We start from the raw sequence: 23,363 nt of genomic DNA, 5'->3' as shown, positions 1-23,363 counted from the left end.
CCCGGCGGCGACCGCGGCTTCTCCGACTCCAGCTTCTCCGGCGCAAGCAGATTTGTGCACCAACAATTTTAGAAGTAGTTTTAAAGATTTCATCATAACATATGAGTTCTATTTTAGAAGATATATTTCTTATGATGAATCTGCTATATAACATTTATCACTTTATAATTCATATACTTATATGGAGCACAATCATCTATAACCTCGATGATTGGCTTTAGGACACACATTTTCTAACAACTCCCACTTGGACTAAAGCCAATCAGATTGGTATCAAATACCCATCTTTCATTTTAGATCATCGAACTCATTAGATTCGATTGATCAAGTCAATGGGTCAGTCAAGTTCTTCTTTCAGTCGATCTTCCTAAGATCGGCTTTATTTCGATCTTATCGAAAAAGTTAATTGCAATACAGAAAGCATTGGTTTATAGATGGAGCATCAATTCTTTAGCTTGAGCTATGGCTCCAGTACTGCTGTCAATACAGCAAAATTGGACTATCAATGGAGGGTGCCTCTCCAAGCTTGCTAATGAACTTTCATAACCAAATAACTTCTTTATCAGCATCCAATGTTGCAAAGAACTCCGTATCGCAAATAAAATTGGCTACTAACTATTGCATGGAACCTTTCCAGCATGTCGCTCATCTTTTTAGGATAAAAATACAATCTGACATAACTTTATCATTCTCATCCGATTAAAAACTAAAATCAGTATTTCACAGATTTTAAGTCATATTCTCCATAAATGAGCCATTAGTTTTTAGTATTTCATAAATACTTAAGGATGATTCTCATAACTTCCAAATCTTTATGGAGAACAGAGATGACAACCAAGCTTTTATTCTCTGTAATATAGAGATGTCATTCTCGATTAAGAGAATTTCATCCAAACAGCATAAAGAATGATTTTACAGAACTATTATTTCATTTGTACATACAGAATTCTACTTTATTCTTAACGAAGCCATATATTCAAAATATATATTCTAACTTTGAGAAGTTTGATTCAATCTGAATGGACTTGAGGATTGTCACAAGAAAATGTCTCGTCATAGTCAACACTATAATTTTGATAAAATTCTTTGACAATCAGACAGAATTAATAGGTCTCCATCTTTCTATTTGTACCTCTTATCCATCTAAAATCTACTCACACCTTATGGATCTTACCCCTTCAGGTGAACCAACGAATATCCATACATCATTAATCTTTATAGACTTCATTTCAGATTTAATGGCTCCAAGCTAGTTTTTAAGGTTAGATCCCTGTATTGCATCCATATGGGAGATCAAATCTCCATCTCGAATCTAAAAATCAAAATATTTGTTTGACTGATATGGTACTCTACTATATCTATTCAAAGATGCCTTTACATCGGGTTTCAGATTTGATCTAATCAACTCTGATTCTATTAGTTTGTGTCAGAGTTGGTTCTTCTACCTATCAAGCTTCATCAAGTTTGCTCTTAACGGTATCAGTTCCTTCATCAAGAAATTTTTTTTTCAAAAAGAATACCTTAAGATTCATGAACATCTCATATCTATCAGAAAAGTAGAATAAATATCTTTAGATAATATTTATCAGACCAAGATCCAAGCTAATCGATTTGTAAACATTTCACACAAATTCGACATCCCAAATTTTAAGGTAAGAGAGTATCGAATTATCTAAGTCCATATCTCATATGGAGTTTTGACGATCGATTTGCTCGGAATGTTCTCGAGCACATATCAAGTAGTCTCTAAAATATGACCTCAAGTAGACCAGCAAATTCCATAATGGACTGAACCATGTTTAACAAGATTCAATTTTTCTTTTCAGACATCTTTTTAAATAGTGATGTCTCAGGAGAGGTTCATTAAGAGAGAATCTAATTTTCTTCAAGACATGTCAAAACTTACTGTAAAGATATTCACTTCATCAGTCAAACTGATAAATTCTAATACTTTTAGCAGTATGTTTTCCTACCTCATTATAGAATCATTTGAATATTTCAATTGATTCAGATTTATACTTCATAAGCAAGACACACCCATACAAGATAGGTCGTCAGAGATTTAATGAAGTAATAAAGTCCTCTTTTGGCATTAATATTCATGAGTGTAAATACATCAATATGTACCATAACTTAGAACATCGCTGGCTTATTCATCCTTTTCAATAAAAGATGAATAAGTTAACTATACCAAAAACAGACTTCAATGATACTGTCTAATCTAGGATGCTAGTCATATGTGTATACTACACTAACAGGCTATGATACTGAGTTTATATCATTTTTAATTATCTACTCATTATTGTAGTATCATTCATAATGATAATATAGTAATCATACTTATTGACATTATCAATAAGATTGGACAAAAGTGACAATTACTTAAAACGACATCTTTTGGGTTGAAAACAAGTTCGATGATTCTTAATGTTAAGACTGGAACAGCTTTCATGTCTTACATTCAGGAGTCTCTTATTATTTTCAAACCTTCTACTATCCTGAAGTCTTTTGCAACTATTTACAAATATGACTTATACTGTCGGTATCCTATACCCTGATAGTAGGATTATTGATAGAGAAACTTCAAAGAAGTATCATATAACTATCTTGACCAGCAACCATTTGCTGATTTTTCTTTTAAGCCTGTTTGGGTTAGCCTGAGATTTCTTGATTAATTTGCTCAAAAACTATATTTAACTTTTGATATTAGCTATCAAAGTTAGGTTTGATAACATTATCACTGTCTAACAATAAATAGAACGATTATTTTTCAGCCATTTCTGAAAAGAGAATAATTGACCTATTAGTATATAAATTATTTTAAGCCTAAAGACTTAGATTTTAGTCTAAAGATTCTCTTACTATTTTATACGAATTGATAGTCTCTACCTCCAATTCAAAGAATTACTTTAATTCCTTAGTGGGTACTAAAATCCATACAGACTGCATTCAGATTCGAGTGTGGCTCGGCCAACCCTAGTGCATCCATGGGTAGGTTCACAACCAATTGTTTCTCCAAACAATTTTTAGTAATCAAATTTTACCCTAGGCATCCTTTCAGCAGGCGTGTGGCACTTCCACTGAAAATTTTGGTTAGATTCAACCATTAATATGATAATATCAAGTGTATCCAACAAAATAGATATCCAGGCCCAAGTATAGCTCGGCCAACTTGAGCATTAGTCTGAAGGTACAATAAGATGATCATATAATGGATGATAATTCTAATATGTAATAGACATCAGGCGTATGGTGCCTCCAATGTCTATTTGGAATATTGAACTCATTATCACGTACCTTAATGGGAGGCTATGATCTAGTTATCCCCATAACTAGCTCATTTTATAAACTTAATAATTTAGAGGATTTGGTTAATATATCTTAGAGGACATCAGTCAACCTACAAGTCATAATCCTTTCACTGACTTTATTAAGACATGAGAAGGATTAGTGACTAGTGGGTCCAACCGGCATATCGTAGATCCTCCCACTGACTTTATCAAGTCATGAGAAGGATTAGAGACAAATCGATCGAAGGCACCTAAATCAGTCATACTGATTAACCTTAACAATATGGATCAACTCGAGTCACCTAGCGATCTAATCAGCCTAATTACTCGGGCTTAACTTTTGAGCTTGAATCAAGGTCCATTTGGTTTGATCAAAGATATGGACTCAATCAACTACAACTATTATTTTTGATCTAGAGTATCCTTGATCTAATCTAAATCAACTATTGGTTAGATTAGATCAACTACTCTTTTTAGTCCATTAAGTCTTTAATTCTAACTTTAGGTCTAACCCAATTAAAAGGACCTAATTTGAGCTAACCCATGTCCCATATTTTATGCAATGTCATTAGATCTTTAATTACAATTCTAGATCTAAAATATATTTCTTAATTCTTAATTAAATATAGCATCAACATGAGTTAAGATTATGAAATAATTTCTTATGTAAATCTTTTACATTAAATTATAAAATCTTTTAAATCAAATCTAAATTTTTATGATTTTCAATCAAAGTAATTTTGATTAATCAAGCTTAGATGTAACTAGTTTCTTTATAACTTGTATTACATACAACAACACCTAAGATTTCAAGATCTAGGATTTTGCAAGAAAGTAATTTTTTTTTCACTTTCTTCTTCATGGGACCTCATAGTGGCACCCATACACACCATGAAGAGTACCCCATTGAATGGAAAGAGAGGGTCATGTAATCCTATTTGCTTTTATGACCAGACGGTCTGGTAATTACCCAATCTGAGTACTTTGCTACTCAGAACATCTAATCTAATTCACATATCATATATACAAAAATTTAGATCAAATCTAAATTGTATTAGATCTGACTTTATATTAAATCATACCTAAAATCAGATCATAACACATCTCATGTATTGCTAAATTTAGATTTCAACTCTATATGCATATATGTTTATGTCATAATGAACCTTCACTCTGATACCATTTGAAAGGAAGTATGGTGGGTGATGTGCATGCATTTTAAAAATTTTACAGTAGAATATATATAGATTAAATAATTTAATCTATAATGCATGCATAGATCAAATCTAAATCACCATACAGGATCTATGACATAAACTAATATGCATGTATACACATTTGAAATCTAAATTTCAGTAAGTACAGAATATATTTAAGTATAATTAGATCATATCTAATTCATATTTAGATTACATCTAAAAATTAATTGAGATCAAAATCTCATATCTGAGCACAGATAGTAGATCACTGCATCCAAAATTCATGATAGATGATTTTTGATGATGTTTGACAGTCGAACACATATCTGGCCTCTACAGGTATCCACACGAAGCCCTTGTGCTGATCGATTTCTTCGAAAGTACTAGCTCGCAAGAACATCATTCTTTCGTTGATCTAAGAGGAACGTGATGGAGATGAAGAATAAGGAAACTCTCTCTTTTTCTTTCTGGATCCATGCATCTGATCTCTACAATAGAGATCAAGAGAAGAACTCTTTCTTCTTAATTTTTCACGCATAAGAGAGAACCTTTCTCTCTTTCTTTCATGCCCTTATAAAAAACTTTTCTTCTCTAATTTTTTATGATGAAAATCAGATCTAATTTGATTTCTCATACTGAAAATTATATGAAATCTTGAGATCTAGAAAAATTCAAAAGAGAAATCCAAGAGAACCTTCTTCTCTTTTCTTCTCCCTTTTTCTTTTTGATCTAGAACTCAAGGAAGCCCCAAATGCCCAACCAGATTTTTTTAGTATTTTTTCTTCAAATTATCATGTTAAAAATTAGATCTACTTTGACTTTTATTTTAGAGAAAAATAGAAGAAAAAATCTAAAAGAAGAACTCCTTCTTCTTCAAGACTGCGCATAAGAAAGAAGATCCATCTTCTTCCTTAATCTAAAATTTCAAGAATTCCCAAACCCAAATCAAATTTTTTCTAATATTTTTTCTCTAAATTCATATATTAAAAATTAGATCTAATCTAATTTTTATCTTAAAAAAATAAAAAAAATCTGAAAGAAGAACTCCTTCAAGGCTGCACGCAAGAAAGAAGACCCTTCTTCTTCCTTGATCTTTCTCTCTTTGGGAAGAACTTTTTTTCTTCAATTTTCTACTATATAATCAGTAGAGAAGTCTCTTTTTTATGTCTAAAAATTAGTAAGAAAAGATTTCAAAAATCTTTCAAGAAGGGAGGAGAAGAGGAGAGACCAGATGATTGAGATATGGGGCGTCCAACTCTTGGATGCCCCCTTCTCTTTTTTTTTCCTTTTGGGCAACAAGAAAGAGGAGAGAGACGCACCTTGTTCTTCACGGAAGAGAGGAGAAGGCGCATAAAAAAGGGGTGTGAGAGATTTTTCATGTAAAGAGGATTTGAGGCATGGAGAATTAATTATCACATGGGGTGGCTTAGTTTGGGTTTAGTCCTATTCTAAATAGGATTCAAGATCTTGGTCAAATTCTAACTAATTTTTGAACCATATCCTAACTAATTTAGAAATTAGTTATAACAAACTAACTAATTGAGTTCTAGCCTAATTATTAGGCTCCAATTGAATCACAATTAGTTAGATGAAAACCCCATTGATCCAGGGATTGATTCTTGATGGATTCAGGGAAGCTATTTGATAATAAAGCTTGTTCCAATCAAGCCTATTATCCAATAAGATTTGATCGAATCAAAGCCTATTATCAAATTAATCTCATTAATTTAATTTTATATCCCTGAGATCAATTGGAATAAGTCCTGTTATTCAATAGGACTGCATCCAATTAATCTAAATCCAATCTAATTTAACCCAATTCAATTAGATCTAATCCAATCTCCATTGCTCAATCAAATTAAGCTAATTAACAATCATATTATTAATTAATTATTTTTTTAATTTACAAACCACTAGTAAATAATTTATTACAATTTTTGTATAAGATTAATCATTAATCAAATTGATAATTAAATCTTTCAATAATTCATAATTATCGATCAGCCATTTGATCAGACAGGTACTTCTATGTGTGTGACCCCATAGGTTCGAACCTAAGTCGGTAGCATAAGAATAATTCTTGTACTAATCGATGTAACCATCTAGCAATAGGACCCGATGTCCGGATAAGCCGAATGTATGCCTAGCAACACTCTAGAACCCATGTGGATATAGTTACTGTATAATTCATCCCTTTGACACTTGATGCTCAAAGACGACTTTGGGTTAAACTGTCAACCCAAGAAGAGTGGTCCACATTGTGTCTCAACCTCAAAAATTCTGTGACTCCTCATTAGGACTACTTTGACCAAAATTTTACTGAATTGAAATACAATGATGCATCATCTTCAATTTTACTTGGAGCGGTCAATCCCATCTTGACTCACACTCAGACTTCACAAGTACTTGATTGTATCCAGAAACCTTCCGTCATCGAATTAAAAATTTGGATAGTCCAGCACCAAAGCACAGTGAGTTGCTTGCAAGTTACCGAGACAGCCTCAGGTCTGAGGGACACATTATCCATATCCCATCAGAGCAACCCTTGACAGCAGAGTACTCCGAAAGTGGTTACGCTTAGTGAAATATACTCCTACATATCACCCGTATGCTATACCCGTATCACCACACGTCTTGATTAAGAGGACAACCAACTAATATGGCATACAACGACCGACACTTGATATAGTTATCATCTTTATAATAATTATATCATTTGGTCATGAGCAGAATTTAAAAACCACATAATAAATCCTCCTTTATCATTTTAGAAGTAGTTCTAAGAACTTCATCATAACATATGAGTTCTGTTAGGATTTGACGCCTCGAGATTCAGCCCACATTGAGCCCACAGCGAGGTTCGCGGCGAAAAATGGAGTCCAACGAGACCAAGATCACCTGAATCGGAGTTCGGATGGAGGAGATACGAGCTTTTGAAGTCGGCACGAGAATCGAGGCGGCGGAGGACCGCCGGCGACCGGCGGCGGGCGGCAGCGGCGCGCGGGACGCGCGTCCCAGGCCCGCGTGGGACGCGGGACCCAGGCCCACGCGGGACGCGCGACCCAGGCCCAGGCCCGCGCGGGACGCGCGTCCCAGGCCCAGGCCCGCGCGGGACGCGCGACCCAGCGGCCTGCTGGCCCTTGCCCCGGTCCACCGTGGACCGGGTGGTCCACGGCGCGGTCTGTGGACCGCGTGGGCGTTTCCCACGCGTTTCGTACGGTCCACGGCCCTATTTCGTGGACCGGAGCGCGATCTAAGGGTCGAGGACGCTCCCGATCTTGATCCGACGGTCAGGAGGGTTTTTTTGGTTTTGTTTAGGATTCCTAATCTTTCTCTAATCATGGTTTAAAGTCTGTTTAAGCCTTTAAAAGGCCTGAGACACAGTAGAGAAGGATGGGCGGTTTGGTTTCTCGCAGCCGTACGAACCGAGAGGAGAGAGAGGCGTGAGGCGCTGTGAGAGAAGGAGCAGGAGGCTCCTGGACAGCGGTCGCCAGGCTCTTCAGGGGTTCAGGGGGGTCTCCAAGAGAGAGAGAGCTTTTGTGAGGGAAACTTTATGTGAGAGAGAATTTGGTGTACAAGGGTTGAGGGTGAGGTCTCCTCTTGTAAAATTTTCTTTTCATAGTGAAGTTTGCATGCCCCGTGGAGGCGAGCCCTTTTGTGGCTGATCCATGTATTTTGATTGTTTTTCCTTTTGTTTTGTTTCTTCTTTCTTCCTGCTGCATCGCGTGGTACTGAAAAGGTCTTGGGAGGTGGTGTCCTGGCCAGACATCCACCCAATAAGTGGTATCAGAGCAAGGCGGTACAAGGACGCAGATTGCAGTGGTGGTGAGCAAGACTGAAGATGGAGAAAACAGGAACAATCAGGATGGAGATCAACAAGTTTGATGGTAAGAGCAATTTCTCCTTGTGGCAGGCAAGGGTGAAGGACGTGCTCATCCAACAGGGGTTGATCGATGCTCTCTTGTGCGATGAGAAACCGACCACCATGGAGGTGCGGGATTGGAAACGGCTACAGATGCAAGCGGTGAGTACCATCCGCATGTACCTGACGGATGAGGTGGTGATCCATGTGCTGAGCGAGACTTCTCCGACGGTGCTGTGGTCGAAGCTCGAGGAGTTGTACATGGCGAAGTCTCTCACCAACACTCTTTTCCTCTGGAGGCAGTTTTACCAACTGCGGATGACTGAGGGACAGAGCGTGCAGGAGCATCTGAGCCACTTCCAGAAGATCCTCACCGACCTTCTCAGCGTTGGCGAGAACGTTGAGGAGAAGACCAGGGCGCTGGTTTTGCTGGCATCGCTTCCTTCTTCGTACGAGTCCTTGGTGACTGCTCTTCTAGTGGGGAAGAGCACTATCAAGATGGACGAGGTCACCGCGGCGATACTCCAGAACGAGGTTCTCAGGAGGGAGAACCCAGCTTCGAGCTCAGGTGGTGATAGCTCAGCTTTGGTGGCTTCTGGAGGTGCAGAAGGTGGTAGACGGAGCGACAGGAGATCGCATCGAGGGCGATCTAAGTCCAGGAGGGACTTGAGCAAAATCAGGTGTTACCGGTGTGAGGAGTTGGGGCATCTAGCCAGAGATTGCCCTCAACTGAAAAATCGGACGGTGGCTGCTGTAGCGACGGCCGGCAGCGATTCAGATGGAGATGTCCTGGAGATATCTGACGAGGTATCTACTTCTTCCCAGCAGTGGATATTAGATTCTGCATGCCCCTATCATGTGTGTTGCAGAGAGGAGCAGTTTGACTCCCTAGAGAACAGTGAGAGCACTGTATATCTGCCGAATGGATCGAGCTGTGCGATCAGAGGCATTGGGACGGTCAGCTGGAGGACACATGACGGTGCAGTGAGGAGATTGGGGGAGGTCCGATACATACCCAATTTCAGGCGGAATCTTATCTCACTTAGCAGACTGGATTCGAGAGGCTACAGGACGGTAGCTGGTGGAGGAATCCTGAGGGTGCTACGCGGCGATAGGATTGTGCTGGAGGGGAAGAAGGGGAGCAGAGGAATTATTACCTGGCAGGGAGCCCAGTGCGAGGTGGAGCATCGGGAGCCAGGTGGAGCCCAGAGCGAGGTGGAGCTCCAGGAGGCGGATCGGGCACGAGACAGGAGACTCGGGAGGACGAGAGGCGACGTCGCAACGTAAGATTCCTATTGCCGCAGGATGATGCCCCGAGCAGGTCTCAGGTCAGGAGGAGCACAGCATACGACGGAGATGGGATCGAGCAGCCTGGCTCGACTCCCATGTTTGCCCATCCATGATCAGCAGGCGATTGCCCCAGGGCATGGGGGCGAGGAGATCCAGAAGCTCTCGAAGTTTGGAGGAGGCCGAATATCGAGTCGAGGTGGAGATTGTTAGGATTTGACGCCTCGAGATTCAGCCCACATTGAGCCCACAGCGAGGTTCGCGGGAAAAATGGAGTCCAACGAGATCAAGATCACCTGAATCGGAGCTCGGATGGAGGAGATACGAGCTTTTGAAGTCGGCACGAGAATCGAGGCGGCGGAGGACCGCCGGCGACCGGCGGCGGGCGGCAGCGGCGCGCGGGACGCGCGTCCCAGGCCCGCGTGGGACGCCGGACCCAGGCCCGCGCGGGACGCGCGACCCAGGCCCAGGCCCGCGCGGGACGCGCGTCCCAGGCCCAGGCCCGCGCGGGACGCGCGACCCAGCGGCCTGCTGGCCCTTGCCCCGGTCCACCATGGACCGGGTGGTCCACGGCGCGGTCTGTGGACCGCGTGGGCGTTTCCCACGCGTTTCGCACGGTCCACGGCCCTATTTCGTGGACCGGAGCGCGATCTAAGGGTCGAGGACGCTCCCGGTCTTGATCCGACGGTCAGGAGGGTTTTTTTGGTTTTGTTTAGGATTCCTAATCTTTCTCTAATCATGATTTAAAGTCTGTTTAAGCCTTTAAAAGGCCTGAGACACAGTAGAGAAGGATGGGCGGTTTGGTTTCTCGCAGCCGTACGAACCGAGAGGAGAGAGAGGCGTGAGGCGCTGTGAGAGAAGGAGCAGGAGGCTCCTGGACAGCGGTCGCCAGGCTCTTCAGGGGTTCAGGGGGGTCTCCAAGAGAGAGAGAGCTTTTGTGAGGGAAACTTTATGTGAGAGAGAATTTGGTGTACAAGGGTTGAGGGTGAGGTCTCCTCTTGTAAAATTTTCTTTTCATAGTGAAGTTTGCATGCCCCGTGGAGGCGAGCCCTTTTGTGGCTGATCCACGTATTTTGATTGTTTTTCCTTTTGTTTTGTTTCTTCTTTCTTCCTGCTGCATCGCGTGGTACTGAAAAGGTCTTGGGAGGTGGTGTCCTGGCCAGACATCCACCCAACAAGTTCTATTTTAGAAGATATATTCCTTATGATGAATCTGCCAGATAATATTTATCATTTTATAATTTATATATTTATATGGAGTACAATCATCTATAACCTCGATGATTGGCTTTAGGACACACATTTCTCAATAGCATCCATCTGTTGGTGATCCAAGAAACAGACAGCTGTTTCCATATCATCTGCTGAAACTAAGTATCGCGCCATGGCTAATACTACTAGTGAATTGATTTGGCTTCAACGATTGCTCTATGATCTACTTATCCCACATCATGGGTCAGCTATATTGTATTGTGACAACCAAGCACTACATATTACTACTAATCCTGTCTTCCACAAGCGAATGAAGCACATTGAGATTGACTGTCATTTTGTTTGAGAACATGTTCAATCCAAAAAGCTGGTCACACGTCATGTATCTTCTTCGCTGCAGCTTGTTGATATTTTCACTAAAGCTTTAAGGCAAGAACATTTCCGCTTCTTACTTGGTAAGTTGGGCATTTTGTTCTTCATGCGCTAATTTGAGGGGGAGTCTTGAGCTGCACATATATTTTTGATTACTTAATATTTGTATTTATCTATTTTTCTGTATATCCTCTGATTTTTTAATTTTTTTAGTCTAACATATATCTTTTAATAATTATATCTCATCTATATTTTTTTGTAATAGCCATATCTCATCTATATATTTTATGATAGTGATATCTCATCCATATTTTTTATAATAATCATCATATTTTATCCATATCTTTTGTAATAGCTTGTAATCTGTATATACGCAAACTCAATGAATGCGATGCCTTTTCAATCCAAATAGTGGGGAGTTTTTAATAAGCCTATCACGGGTGGTTACATAGAAATCCACGTTTCCAACAGGTTCCTTAGAAATCCACGTTTCCAACAGGTTCCTTTCCTTTCCATGCCACAGTTTATTAGAATGTGGTTTTTGGTTGTCACTTCTGAATGTTCAAACCTTTCATCTCGCCATGTCCACAACCTATTTCACAAGCTCTCTCCGTTGGTACAAATTAGATTAGCTTTGTCTTGCACTCAACCTATTTCACAAGCTTTCTCTGTTGGTACAAATTAGATTATCTTTGTCTTGTACTCCAATGCATAGTCCCAGGACTATACCTTCTATTGATGGATTCAAGTGGGGATTCATTGCTAGAAATGGTGTTCTTGCTCGTCCCTCTTCTCAATTTCATGCTACAGGTAGGTTAGTGAAAAAACAAAAGAAAAAAAGAAAGAAAACAAAAGGAAGGGAGAGTGCATCACGAGGTTCTCCACTGAGGAAAAGTTTGAAGGCTCGAATTTGTCTTTGTACCATCTGATGCATTCATGCGGGCCTATGGATACAACAGCTTAATAAGGATCATTGAGAGAATTGTCATGACTTGAGAAATAGAATGACAAAATAGAGGTGTAACGTACATTGACCGTCCCAATCACTTCGATCGTCATGGTATAGACCGGCACTTTAGTTGCAGGAAGAAATAGAGGAGAGTTTTTTTTTTTTTTTTTTTTCCATTTCCCACTATCTTTTATTTTTGTGATATTAAACTCAAGTTTGAATTTGCATGTGCGGAGGAAAAAAAATAAGGAGCAAAAATTTTTTGTTTTAAGTTTTCAAAAAAATAAGAAACTAATTTTTTTTTGACTTCTCCCTTTTTAATAACTTCAGAATGCCATTTTCTTTCCTTTTTGTCAAATGCATTATTTGTTTCTATTTTGTTAATTTTTTTAAATTTTTTTTTTGTACGGGTGACTTTTTTTTACATGCCTTCCTATAATTATTATGAATTTTTGGATGTTTGTGGAATATTATGAACGAATTACTTTTGTCCTTTTTTTTTTGCGTATGGGCATTAGAGTTTTCAAAAGAAATAAATTTTTTCTTTTTTCAAAAAAATACTAAAAATATAATTTAAAAAATATTACAAAAGAATTTTTATGTGTATAATTTTTATGCATATATTTATTTTTGATGATTTCTTTTCTTTTTGAAGAGTCCTGCTATAAATCTAATTTGTTTCAAATATTTTCTGCTCATAGAGAAATTAAGAATAAATTATTTTATTTCTTTTCTTTTTCACATGTGGAGTTCTTAAAAGAAATAAGAAGCAGTATTTTTTTAAGCGAATTATTTTTATATTTGTGTATTTTTTTTTGTTGTGCAAGGAGAATTTTTCTTTTCTAAAGAGCCCACCAAAATAATTAATTTAGACAATATTAGGAATGAATTATTTATTTTTTTATGGAATTTTTTTGTGCACATATTTCTTTTTGAATATTTTTTTTTCTTTTTGAAGAGTCTCACTGGAAATGACTTTTTTTTGTCCGAATGAATTATTTTTGTATTTATGTCTTTTTTTTGTTGTGCAAGGAGAATTTTTCTTTTCTAAAGAGCCCACCAAAATAATTAATTTAGACAATATTAGGAATGAATTATTTATTTTTTATGAAATTTTTTTTGTGCACATATTTTTTTTTGAATAATTTTTTTCTTTTTGAAGAGTCTCACTGGAAATGATTGTGTATGACTTTTTTTTGTCCGAATATTTCTTTTGAACAATTTTTATTGTCGCAAGGCTCCAAAAGGAAGAATATGAGATTGGTGTGAGACTGAACAGTGATGCCGTTGAAGATCAGATCAATGTAAGCCATGAGCAAACTTGCAAAAGAAATCTTAGAGTTGGTAGAGTATTCTCCGATTTAGGATCCTCCGATACTTAAGTCAATCAGGACTTTGAGAATAAATAGTAAAAATAAAAAAATTGAAAGACAAAAAAAGATATTTCGAATGAGCAGAGTGGGGACTTTTGTTCCCTTTAGTGGGGGAACTGAAAAGGATTCAGTAGAGTTTCGACTTTATGAATTATGATCTATCTTGTGGAGAGTATCTTGCCCCTCTTTATGCAGAGAGGGCTTGCTTTGGTCGTTAGGCCGTTAGGAGAGTTTGTTAGACCGTTAATTTGTTATAATAGAATGACCAACTATATGAAGATCGTGGGTTATTTATCCATATAGAGATTAGCTGTAGTATGGATGGTAGACAGCTGCTATTGAGTTGGATGACAGCTGTAAAGTAACTGTCTGTGTTTTGAAGTTACGTCGGCTTTGGACCGATGTCCCATATGATAGATTGGTAAATAGCTGAGCTGATCATCATGTTTTATCAAAAATCAACTTAGATCAATTCAGATCGGTATGAAGTCGAGTTGAGGGTTGAATCAGATTGGTATCGAGTCGATTTGAGTTACTTTAATTAATAATTTTTAGATGATTCTGATATTACCACGTGGCTTGATGATAAGGTTAGTTTATATGTACCAACAAATTTTTTTTTTGAAGATTTTTACTAAAAAAATAAATTATTTTTTATTTTTATGCATAGAATTTTTTTGTGCATATTTTTGAAGAGTCCCAATAAAAAAATTATTATTATTTTTTTTTTTGTGCATGAAATTTTTAAAATATTTTTAATTAAGACATGATGTTTTTTTTTTCCGAGTGGAAGAAAGTATGTACAAAATTTATATATTTTGATATGACTTTCATAGGTGATCAAAGAATTGATTTTTTTATAATTATTTTAATTTTTTTGAATTTGGGAGAAGGTCTGACTTTGACTTCTCTCCCTTTGAGGTGCTGGTCCCCAGTTTTCATCTACCCTGCACGTCGAAACGAGTGCCAGTAAAGTTCAGAACCTCCTGTCAGCGGGACGAGAGGCAATACCATCTGGGCAAGTGCCCGATGGCATCTCTTTTCAAATGCAGAACAAGCTTCTACATTTGATTCACACCTATAGTCCCATAAACAATGAAGAACAATTGTTGCATCTCTTCTCAAATAAATGTTCTTCACTGTTTAGCAATCAATCAAATGTAGAGGCTTGCTCCACATTAATCCGTGACTAACTATACAAAGCACCATCTTATTATCTCTAATCAAATGAATTACCTTCATTATTTTTATTTTTTTTGATAAATGATGGAGATTACTGTGCGTCAGAACAGAAGTCACCAATTTATTCAGTACAAAAGAGAGTGAAAAGGAGAGTGGAAAAAGAAAACACGGTAGAACCAAGAAATGGGAAAGCGATCTGTGTTCCTACGGCCATAGAAATGAGCTTTGAAATTTCAAATTCAAATCTCTTACCCTTCAAATTTTGAAATTTAAATTTCAAAATCCAGATTCCTCCATCTTGCCGTCACCTATAAAACATGACCGATTATCGGAGAACTCGGTCACTTCTCTTCATAAATTTTCTTCTTATCTTATCGAAGAGGGATCGAAGCATACTGTTCCTGATTTAGACTTGGGGAGAGGGAAGATCGCCGGCCCTTGATGAGTTTGAACTTCGAATCATTTTCTTTCAATGTCTTGTAGGGTAATTGCCTTCAACCAAATGAAGTGGCATGTGCTACCACATCCTATGACAACCATGTACCATCATAATGTTGGAATCAAAGAATGGTGGGGTTGGAATTCAATAGAGTAGAATTAGCATTGGGCATGGGTGAAACGTATGAAAAACACTCACAAAATGCTATTACTATTTGTCCAAAAAATTTCGATGGCAGGAAGAGGGAAGTCCCCTATGAGCACTTCATTTGTAAGGCCTCCTCCATGGCTGAGCCCACCTCCATGTTAGAGTCCAACAGGGATCAGCATTGGTGTTGAGGTCCTATATGTGGGATAGCTGATTTATGATTTCATGTGTTTGGTGGTGAGCATCATCTACAATAACGGAGGAGATGAAGGTCAGGGTGCAATAAGGCAGAGAATAGAAGGGAAGATAGTCGAGGATAAAGAATTTAGGGTTTTGGAGGTATTCTAAGAAAATGTAAAACATAATTTTAACTTTTGATGGATTGGAACTTGGAAGCTAAAAGCTTTGTACTAACCAACATGCCACATGTCTCAGCTACATGGTCTGTCTTGTTCATATGCAATTATAATCTATATAATTTATACATGTGCATGTATTTTTAGCAATTATATTTCTATAATTAATTAAATAAAAAATAAATATATGTATTTTAATTTTTTATTTTAATTTTTTTTAAAAATATTTAAAATATTAATGTTAGGACCGTAGTCCCTAACCAACTTCTCAAAAGACAAATGCCCATTAAAAGACGGGGTTTATTAGCCTTTATCTACTAGGCACAGAGGCTTCACACCTGAGTTGATCCATATCAAACTAGATCACCCTCAATCAGCAGATTGGGTGTAGTCCCAGTCTGAGTCTCACTGAACCCCCTCGGCTATCATTTTCTTAGAAGATGGGGTTTATTAGTCTTTATCCATTAGGCACAGGGGCTTCACACTTGAGTTGACCCGCATCAAGCTAGATCACCCTCGATCAGCAAGTTGGGTGTAGCCCCAGTCTAAGTCTCACTGAACCCTCTCGGCTACCATTGTCTTTCAATATGCATGGGTTTCGAACCTGCAATCTCGTTAGGACTGTAGCCTCTAATCAACTTTTCAAAAGGCAAATGCCCATTAGAAGATGGGGTTTATTAGCCTTTATCCACTAGGACAGGGGCTTCACACTTGAGTTGATCCGCATCAAGCTAGATCATCCTCAATCAGTGGGCTGGACGGTTAGATCTATTTAATCTTACCAATCAGACACCAGTCGATCCTCCTTGTTGACTCCCATAATTGTCAATACATCAGCCATCTTCGGCTACCAACCCCAGCCTGAGTCTCACTAAACCCTCTCAGTTACCATCCTCTTCCAGAGTCTCACCGAGTCCTCTTCGATTATCTCACCAAACTCCCTCGGCTACCATCCTCTTTCAGAGTCTCATCGAGTCTTCTTCGGCTATCAATTTTTCCCTGGATCTCACCAAATATGTGCTGGAACCTTACACAATAATTAAGAAATTATATATATATTTTTTATAAAAAATAGATTATACTTCTATCTAGAGGAGAGGGTATCTATTCTTTTTAATTTCAAAATCAATAATAGGACATCCAAATTGAAGATTCATACTTAATCTAATTATATAATCTTTATTACTAAAAACATCTAGAAATAGGAAAACTATGTGACATAATAGTATCTAACCTATGTGTTATGTTGATATAAATGTGATACTTTTTAATATTTTTTTTTATATAGATTATGGTCAATAGTATCGGTCTTTGACTTGAATACCCCATAATTAATTTTGGAATGGAAAAGAGTATAAACTTTCTCCTCTTGGGAGAAACAATTACCTGCAATAGTATATTCCATCTTTTTTTAATTATATAATTTTCTTATAATTTTTTTAAGAGAAGTAGATGATTGATGACTACTTTGTATTTTTCAAAAATGTCCATGACAAATATATATTTATATGATTTAAAGAATAGTATTTAAAGTAAAGAATTTACAAAAACATACCATTAGCTAATATCTTGGTTGGTATCTGTCTTTTCTCTTAAATTTAAATCTTAATGATAGTGTATACATTTTTTTAAAAATTAATTTTTTATTTTCACAATTTAATTTAAATCCAGTCTGATCATTTGCAACAATTTCACCAACAACTTAGCCCTTGGTTGGATTTTTATCCAGCTCAGGTTCAATAATTGTTATAATTGTTTGAGTATGTAACTCAATAATACAGCCTTTTGTTTGTTGAGGGTTCTCAAATCTTGAGTGGTGTTATCTTTCAAGAATTATAGATTTGCTTATAAATTTTCTTGCAATAAAATTATGGTGCTGGAAGTAATAGACCTGAGGTGCTCAATATGCAACAGTCTTAGGTTACAATATGTCTCTAGCCTCTAAATAAATAAATATATAACTAAATAAACACAGTTGAAAAGATAAAATCATAATCATCTAAAACCAAAATTTGAAAGCCTATCCAATCAAATTCCACAAATCATCTATATATTTTTAAATTCAAAGTCACCAAACCTTAGAAATTGCTCCTCTAAAGAGGGAAAAAACTCAATCTCCAGAAGACACAAATTTCAACTTCTAGCACTAAAACCCTAAATAACATGAGAATATCACTAAGCCCTCAACAAAATCCCAAACAAGAGTGGAGGGGGAAAATTCAAAATTGTACCCAAATCGCAATAAGATGATACAGATGCGTGATTCTTATGAGAGGGAGATCCTAGGTGTGGTGAAACTTTTTCAATGCACTCAATTCAAATATCAGTGAAAATTAGGGTTGGCAAAATATGATCCGATCCGTAAATCCGATCTGTGTTCGATCCAACATAAACAGATTTGAGTTTAGACTAAATGGATTTAGATCATAAATGAATCGACCCGTTTAATCTATTTAACAAGTGGGTCGGATTTGAATTTTAGATATCTGATCCATTTAATCCATTTAACCGGTTTAATATTCAGATCGGATTCAGTCAGATAATCCATTTAATCTGTTTAACCTATATCTGACCAATTTAACCCGATCTATTTAACCTGTTTAACCCATTTAAGATCCATTTAATCTGTTTAAAATCTGTTTAACTTATTTCTGACCCATTTAATCCGACCTGTTTAACCCATTTAACCTGTTTAATCTGTTTAACCTAATTTGATCTAGTTAATAAACGAGTTAAATGGATCGGATCGGATTATCTGTTTAATAAACAGGTCGGGTTAAGATTTGAATTTTTGACCTATTCAATAAACAGATCGGTTTTGGTTGATGATTTTCTGACTCGATCCGTTTATGATCCGATCTGATCCGATTGCCACTTCTAGTAGAAATCATGGTTTCAGAGAAGGAATCGAACCGAAACTTTAACCTAAATCTTAACCCCTAAAGCTTATGGATTGTAAATAGAAGAGATTATTGATTAGAACTATTCTATGACGTGTATCTTAGACTACATAATAAAATTCATCATATTATCTAAAAAACATAGAATTTTTTTTCATTCAAAACAACAAAGGTTATCAACTAGCTAACCATGGTTAAGTTGAATTTTTTTATCATTCAAAATTTCAACTAAAATTTGAATAATTAAAATTTTTTTATCAATAAATCATATAATAATTTTTTATTAAATGGTTCAACGCATGTATGATAGGCGGTTCGGGCCAATAATTCCTCCCTAAATCAAGGGTTTGTTTGATGCGGAGATGGCAGCACACGTGTCAGTCTACCTGATCCGGCAATTAAACGTTTTAGATTGGCATGTGATCTCATCAATATGGCAACACTGTCGTCCACCATATACATATCCAATCGGTCCCACCTACGTCATTTCCTCTCTTAACTGCTCCCATTTTCCATTGCCATCTCCATCTGCACTAATGGCTTTTCATCTCACAATCTCTCTCATCATCTTACATTTAGCTCCTCTCTACTACCATCACTCTCTACCTCAACCTCGCCATGTGACTTCCCGGCCATCTTCAATTTGGAGACTCCAACTCCGACACGGCGGGCTGTCGGCGGCTTTCGGTCCTGCTCCGCCGCCCAACGGCGAGACCTTCTTCGGGATGCCGATGGGGAGATACTGTGATGGACGCCTCATAATCGACTTTATTGGTGCGTAATGATGCTGAACACTTCTAGATTCCAAGTATTATTTTGAACTCCTCCACTTATTCCAGCTAGCTTGCTCTCTTTGATTTGCTCCTTCCATTGAGTCAATTTAATCTTTTATATTTACCGTAATGTTTGCAAAAGTTAATGAGTAATATTCCCAACCTTTTACTGTGCGATCATTGGTGGGTGTAAGAGAGATGTGGAAGAAAGGCTAAGGTATACTGAAAGATAGAAACAGTAAGCAATAAGAGGACCCACACCAAAAGCATCCATGTGACTCCAACCTATCTATGGCCAGTCCCCAGAGGGTACAATTATTCTTCACAAACCACCGCACTAAGGAACGCATAATTCGTATTTCACAAAAAAAAAGAAAGGAACGCATAATTCGTAGGCATCCCCCCCCCCCCCATAAAAAGAAAGAAAGAAAGAAAGAAGGGGAAGAAGAAGAAGAAGACAGCGTGATTAAAGATTTCATGTAGATCAATTTGTCGTCTCTATTGCTCTTGTGAGGCAATCCCATCCATGTTTTTTAAGCTCTCCACGTTTGTTTGTTTCTTTTTTATTATTATTTCTTAATAATGGTCCAGTGGGACCGATGTATGTACGTAAGAAGTCTTTATTTTATTTTATTGAGAGATGTAGTACTCTAGAACGGAACCCAGAATTTTGACTGCTGAGGCTTTAAATAGTTTTTGTCCGGTAAATGCACATCTGGTTGAAGTGCATTTTGGATCATGATGTCTCAACCTTTTCAGAAATTGGATGGAGGTTTCTTGTAAGTTATTGTTATATATTTTTCACAAAATATCTAATTAATTGGTGTCTATGTATTATTTTGCTACTGTGTATTGACTATTGACCACCTAGCTGGCTCTACAATTTATGCTGTGGGTCTTCAGCCCAAAGCCTGGGACTTCCTTACCTGAATGCATACCTTGATTCGGTGGGGACTAATTTCTCCCATGGAGCCAATTTTGCGACGGCAGGATCAACGATCAGACGACAGAATGAAACATTATTTCAGAGTGGTTTTAGTCCCTTCTCCTTAGATGTGCAATCCTGGCAGTTCTCTCAGTTCAAAACTAGATCCCAATTGGCTTACGAACGAGGTAATTGCATTGGTTAATTACTTAAATTTATTCGCTTGCAGTTGATTTCGATGAAATTTGGGATAGAAATGTATGTTGCTGAAGGAATTGAATACTCATGGATTTGATTGGCTTCATGCAGGGGGAGTTTTCAAGGATTTATTACCTACTGAAGATTTCTTCTCTCGGGCTCTTTATACATTTGACATAGGTCAAAATGACCTCACTTCGGGCTATTTTGATAACATGACAACCGAGGAAGTTAAAGCATACATCCCGGATGTCCTCAACAAGTTCACTATAGTTGTAAAGGTATGATCAAGCTGCATGCTATGGTTTCATTTATGTATGCGTTTGTAAAAGAATACGAATGCCAGCTCCATTCAATGGTCAGATATAGGCTAAGTTAAATTCATAACAAGTACGACCTCTAAATTGAGTTTATTTCACTGGAAGGTCATGATGGACAAACACGGTTGTCATAGTGGATACGTAGGGCAATCTCCGAATTAAGGGTATAAAAGGGGAAAAGATATTGCTATAATGATTAATTATTACAATAATTACAATAGCCACGTCCTTTGTCACATTTTATATAGGTGTGCATATAGATTGATATATACATAGTGACAAGAGGTCCAACACTGACGATCTAAATTATTGGATGAGATCTATTATTTTTAAATTATTTATTATTAAAAAATTATATTATTTGAAGAGATCTCTCTTGTGCATCCAATAATCAAAAACATGTTTTATTTCAAATTTGACCACAGGCATTTGGAAAGGGATCTTTAGATGACATGACTTTGACAGTAATTAGTAATTTGGAGATATGACATCTAAGAGCTTAGATTACTAGTGTTGGGACTTTGAATCATCCATGACTGGCCTTTCTAGTGCTACTATGTGGGTGCCTACACAATAGCTCTACTCTCTTTATATATATATATATATAAACATGGAAAGGTAGTTACTTTATAATGAGTAATTTGATATTATGATACTCTATTATTTGTGGGGTGTCTGTGTGTGTGAACATGGAAAGGTAGCTACTTTATAGTGAGTAATTTGATATTATGATAGCCTATTATTTGAGTTGTTTGGTATTTTGTAACATAATATATTTGTAAGAAAATTATATTTTATTTTCAAAATTTATGTTTTAAATAGATTATAATGATTTGTTCAATAATATAGTTATTTTTTCATCATTATCCACTATAACATCATCATAATGACTGAATATTATTTTTAATATTAAATAACTCCAAAGCACAAAGGATAGGTCAGCTGGTGGTCATTGTAACTAGTGTACCAATAATAGGCATAGGATCCTTTGCACTATAGTCTACTGTACGCAATGCTTGAAAGCCACCATAAGGAGATGGATAGCTATCAAAAATGGCATGTCATGTATCTCATGTAAGGCCATCTTACAATGGGGACCATCAAGCACTATACAATATTTTGTAATGCAAATCATGCACCACAGAGGATCGATGCTCCCAATCAATATTGATTTCAAAGAGCATCTACTATAATGAAATAACATATTTATAAAACCTTGGATATGATGATTTTCAGACCTAGAAATACACACATATATATAAGTATGGTCTTTGCTATGCAACAAAAATTACGACATTGTTTGAGAATTTTAATGACATTTATCAAAACAAAATATTATATTCAAAAATTAAAACGCCTAGCCAGTTGGAATTTTTTTATTTAGTATGATCAAACAACACTATCATTTTCCTTTAAACTTATGTTATTTTTCATTATAATGATTAATCACTAGATCTACTTCTTGATGTTACATGATTTTTGTTATGATACTGTACTAAAAGATTTCTGTAACAATGCGGATGGCATGAATACAGAATATATATGGGCAAGGTGGGAGGTTCTTTTGGATCCACAACACTGGTCCCTTTGGCTGCCTGCCATATGTTTTGGACCGTCTTCTTCTCACGGCAGCTCAGGTGAACAAGGTTGGCTGTGGATCTCCTTTCAACGACGTGGCCAAGCTCTTCAACACAAAGCTCAAGGATACTGTATACCAGCTAAGGACGGACCTCCCTCTAGCCGTATTCACCTACGTGGATATCTACTCCGTTAAGTACGAGCTCATAAGCCATGCCAACAAGCATGGTAAGTCCCAAAAAAGTTGCATCTTATTAGCAATTCGATTTTGAGACTGTAGAGTTTGTTTTGAATCTTACTGTTGGTACAGTTTAGGAAGTATAAGGGATATTGAAGCAGGCAACATCTAACATGTGTTATGATGGACTGATATTATTTGCAGGATTTGAACATCCTCTCCTGACTTGTTGTGGGCATGGTGGTAAGTACAATTATAATGTTCACTTGGGTTGTGGAGGGAAGATTATTGTGAACAACACCGAGATTTTGGTCGGAAAATCCTGTGAGGATCCCTCAAAGAGGATATGCTGGGATGGAGTTCATTACACTGAAGCAGCTAACAAGTGGGTGTTTGATCAAATAGTAGAGGGTAATTTCTCGGACCCTCCAATCCCCCTAAGAATGGCATGCCAGAAGCAGCAATGAAAGCATTCACTCTCGTACTCTTTTTCTCTTGTTGGTGCTAATAATACGCAGCATAGCTGATGTCGGCGTGCAAATCCTGAATACATGCCTTGAGAACTTAAAATGCTTGTAATGGGGAAAGAATTAATAAATTTATGATTCGAATTATGGGAACTGTGTATAGGATTGCCTGCAAGTTGTTGGAGAGGACTCATCATTTTATTTAGTAAAAGTTTCAAAATAATTTAAATTAAGATATGGTTTCTAGGCTATTGAAGGAAAGCATGGTAATGCACGTCCATGGCTAAATATAAAACTTGAAAAGTAATTTGGCATGGTCTTTTGGCCTAAACTGTGGGATGCATAAAACTTCCCTA

At 37.2% G+C, this 23,363-nt stretch overlaps 1 protein-coding gene across 1 annotated transcript; it reads left to right on the top strand.

Moving 5' to 3' along the window:
- The first annotated feature begins 19,089 nt into the window (after positions 1 to 19,089).
- LOC105051244 (GDSL esterase/lipase ACHE) lies at positions 19,090 to 23,154 on the top strand. The gene is given in 8 exon segments (XM_010931591.4): positions 19,090 to 19,146; positions 19,149 to 19,206; positions 19,209 to 19,229; positions 19,232 to 19,342; positions 20,245 to 20,454; positions 20,576 to 20,745; positions 22,320 to 22,590; positions 22,745 to 23,154. Coding segments are annotated over 8 exon segments (1,146 nt in total). The 5' UTR covers positions 19,090 to 19,104; the 3' UTR covers positions 23,008 to 23,154.
- Positions 23,155 to 23,363: the final 209 nt, after the last annotated feature.

This window comes from Elaeis guineensis, chromosome 9, assembly GCF_000442705.2.
Source record: "Elaeis guineensis isolate ETL-2024a chromosome 9, EG11, whole genome shotgun sequence".
Classification (NCBI taxonomy): Eukaryota; Viridiplantae; Streptophyta; class Magnoliopsida; order Arecales; family Arecaceae; genus Elaeis; species Elaeis guineensis.
This window is presented reverse-complemented; position numbering and strand designations above follow the sequence as displayed.